The sequence below is a fragment of the Saprolegnia parasitica genome (assembly GCF_000151545.1).
Source record: "Saprolegnia parasitica CBS 223.65 unplaced genomic scaffold supercont2.6, whole genome shotgun sequence".
NCBI classification, from domain to species: domain Eukaryota; phylum Oomycota; class Saprolegniomycetes; order Saprolegniales; family Saprolegniaceae; genus Saprolegnia; species Saprolegnia parasitica.
Window position 1 is genome coordinate 433,507 of NW_012156400.1, and position 671 is coordinate 434,177.

At 57.2% G+C, this 671-nt stretch overlaps 1 protein-coding gene across 1 annotated transcript in view; it reads left to right on the top strand.

The window, feature by feature from the left end:
- The window catches only part of SPRG_19421 (AGC protein kinase), a gene marked incomplete at both ends in the record, with an annotated part of 3,593 nt that overhangs the window by 2,290 nt on the left and 632 nt on the right, over nucleotides 1–671 (top strand). The window contains 2 exons of the mRNA XM_012341265.1: nucleotides 6–179; nucleotides 228–662. Of these exons, the coding sequence (XP_012196655.1) occupies nucleotides 6–179; nucleotides 228–662 (609 nt within the window). The remainder of the gene's footprint in view (nucleotides 1–5; nucleotides 180–227; nucleotides 663–671) is intronic.

Consider the following 671-nt stretch of genomic DNA (forward strand, 5'->3'; position numbering starts at 1 on the left):
AGGAGATTCTCGGGCCGCTCCAAAAGATCATTGACAACGACCGTGCGCAGCGCGAGGCCAAGCACAACTTTCAAATCGCCGTGAGCAACCTCCGCGAGCACAGCCCCGAGGCGAGCTCGGTCAAGAACGACGTGGCGCGTGGTCAGCTCAGCTTCAAGTGCGTCGCACAGACAAGCGAGGTCCTTGCTCTCTTTTCTCGCCTCTTTTCAATTCACGTCATCAACTAGGTCGGCACCCTCACGACGTTTGAAACGACGAGCAAAGTCCGGCTCACGGTCCGCGTCGTCTCCAAGCGACAGACCAAGGCCAACAACAAGATCGAAGAGGTCATGCGCGAAGCCGCGATTCACAAGAGTATGAAGCGACCCATCTCGGTCGCGACGGTCCCCGTGTGCATGGGCACGTGGACCGACGCCAACGGCCTCTACATGGCGTTCAACTCCAACATGGTGTGCGACATTGCCGGGTTGATGCTCGACGCCGAAACCAAATTCTCGGAAGACGTCGTGCGACAGTACGCGGCGCAGCTGCTCATTGGTCTTGAGACGCTGCACGATGTCGGGATTGTGTACCGCAACATGAACCCGGAAAACATCATGCTCGACGACAACGGCTACGTCCAGCTGCACGACTTTCGGTACGCCACGATATGGATTTGTCTTGTCCATTTA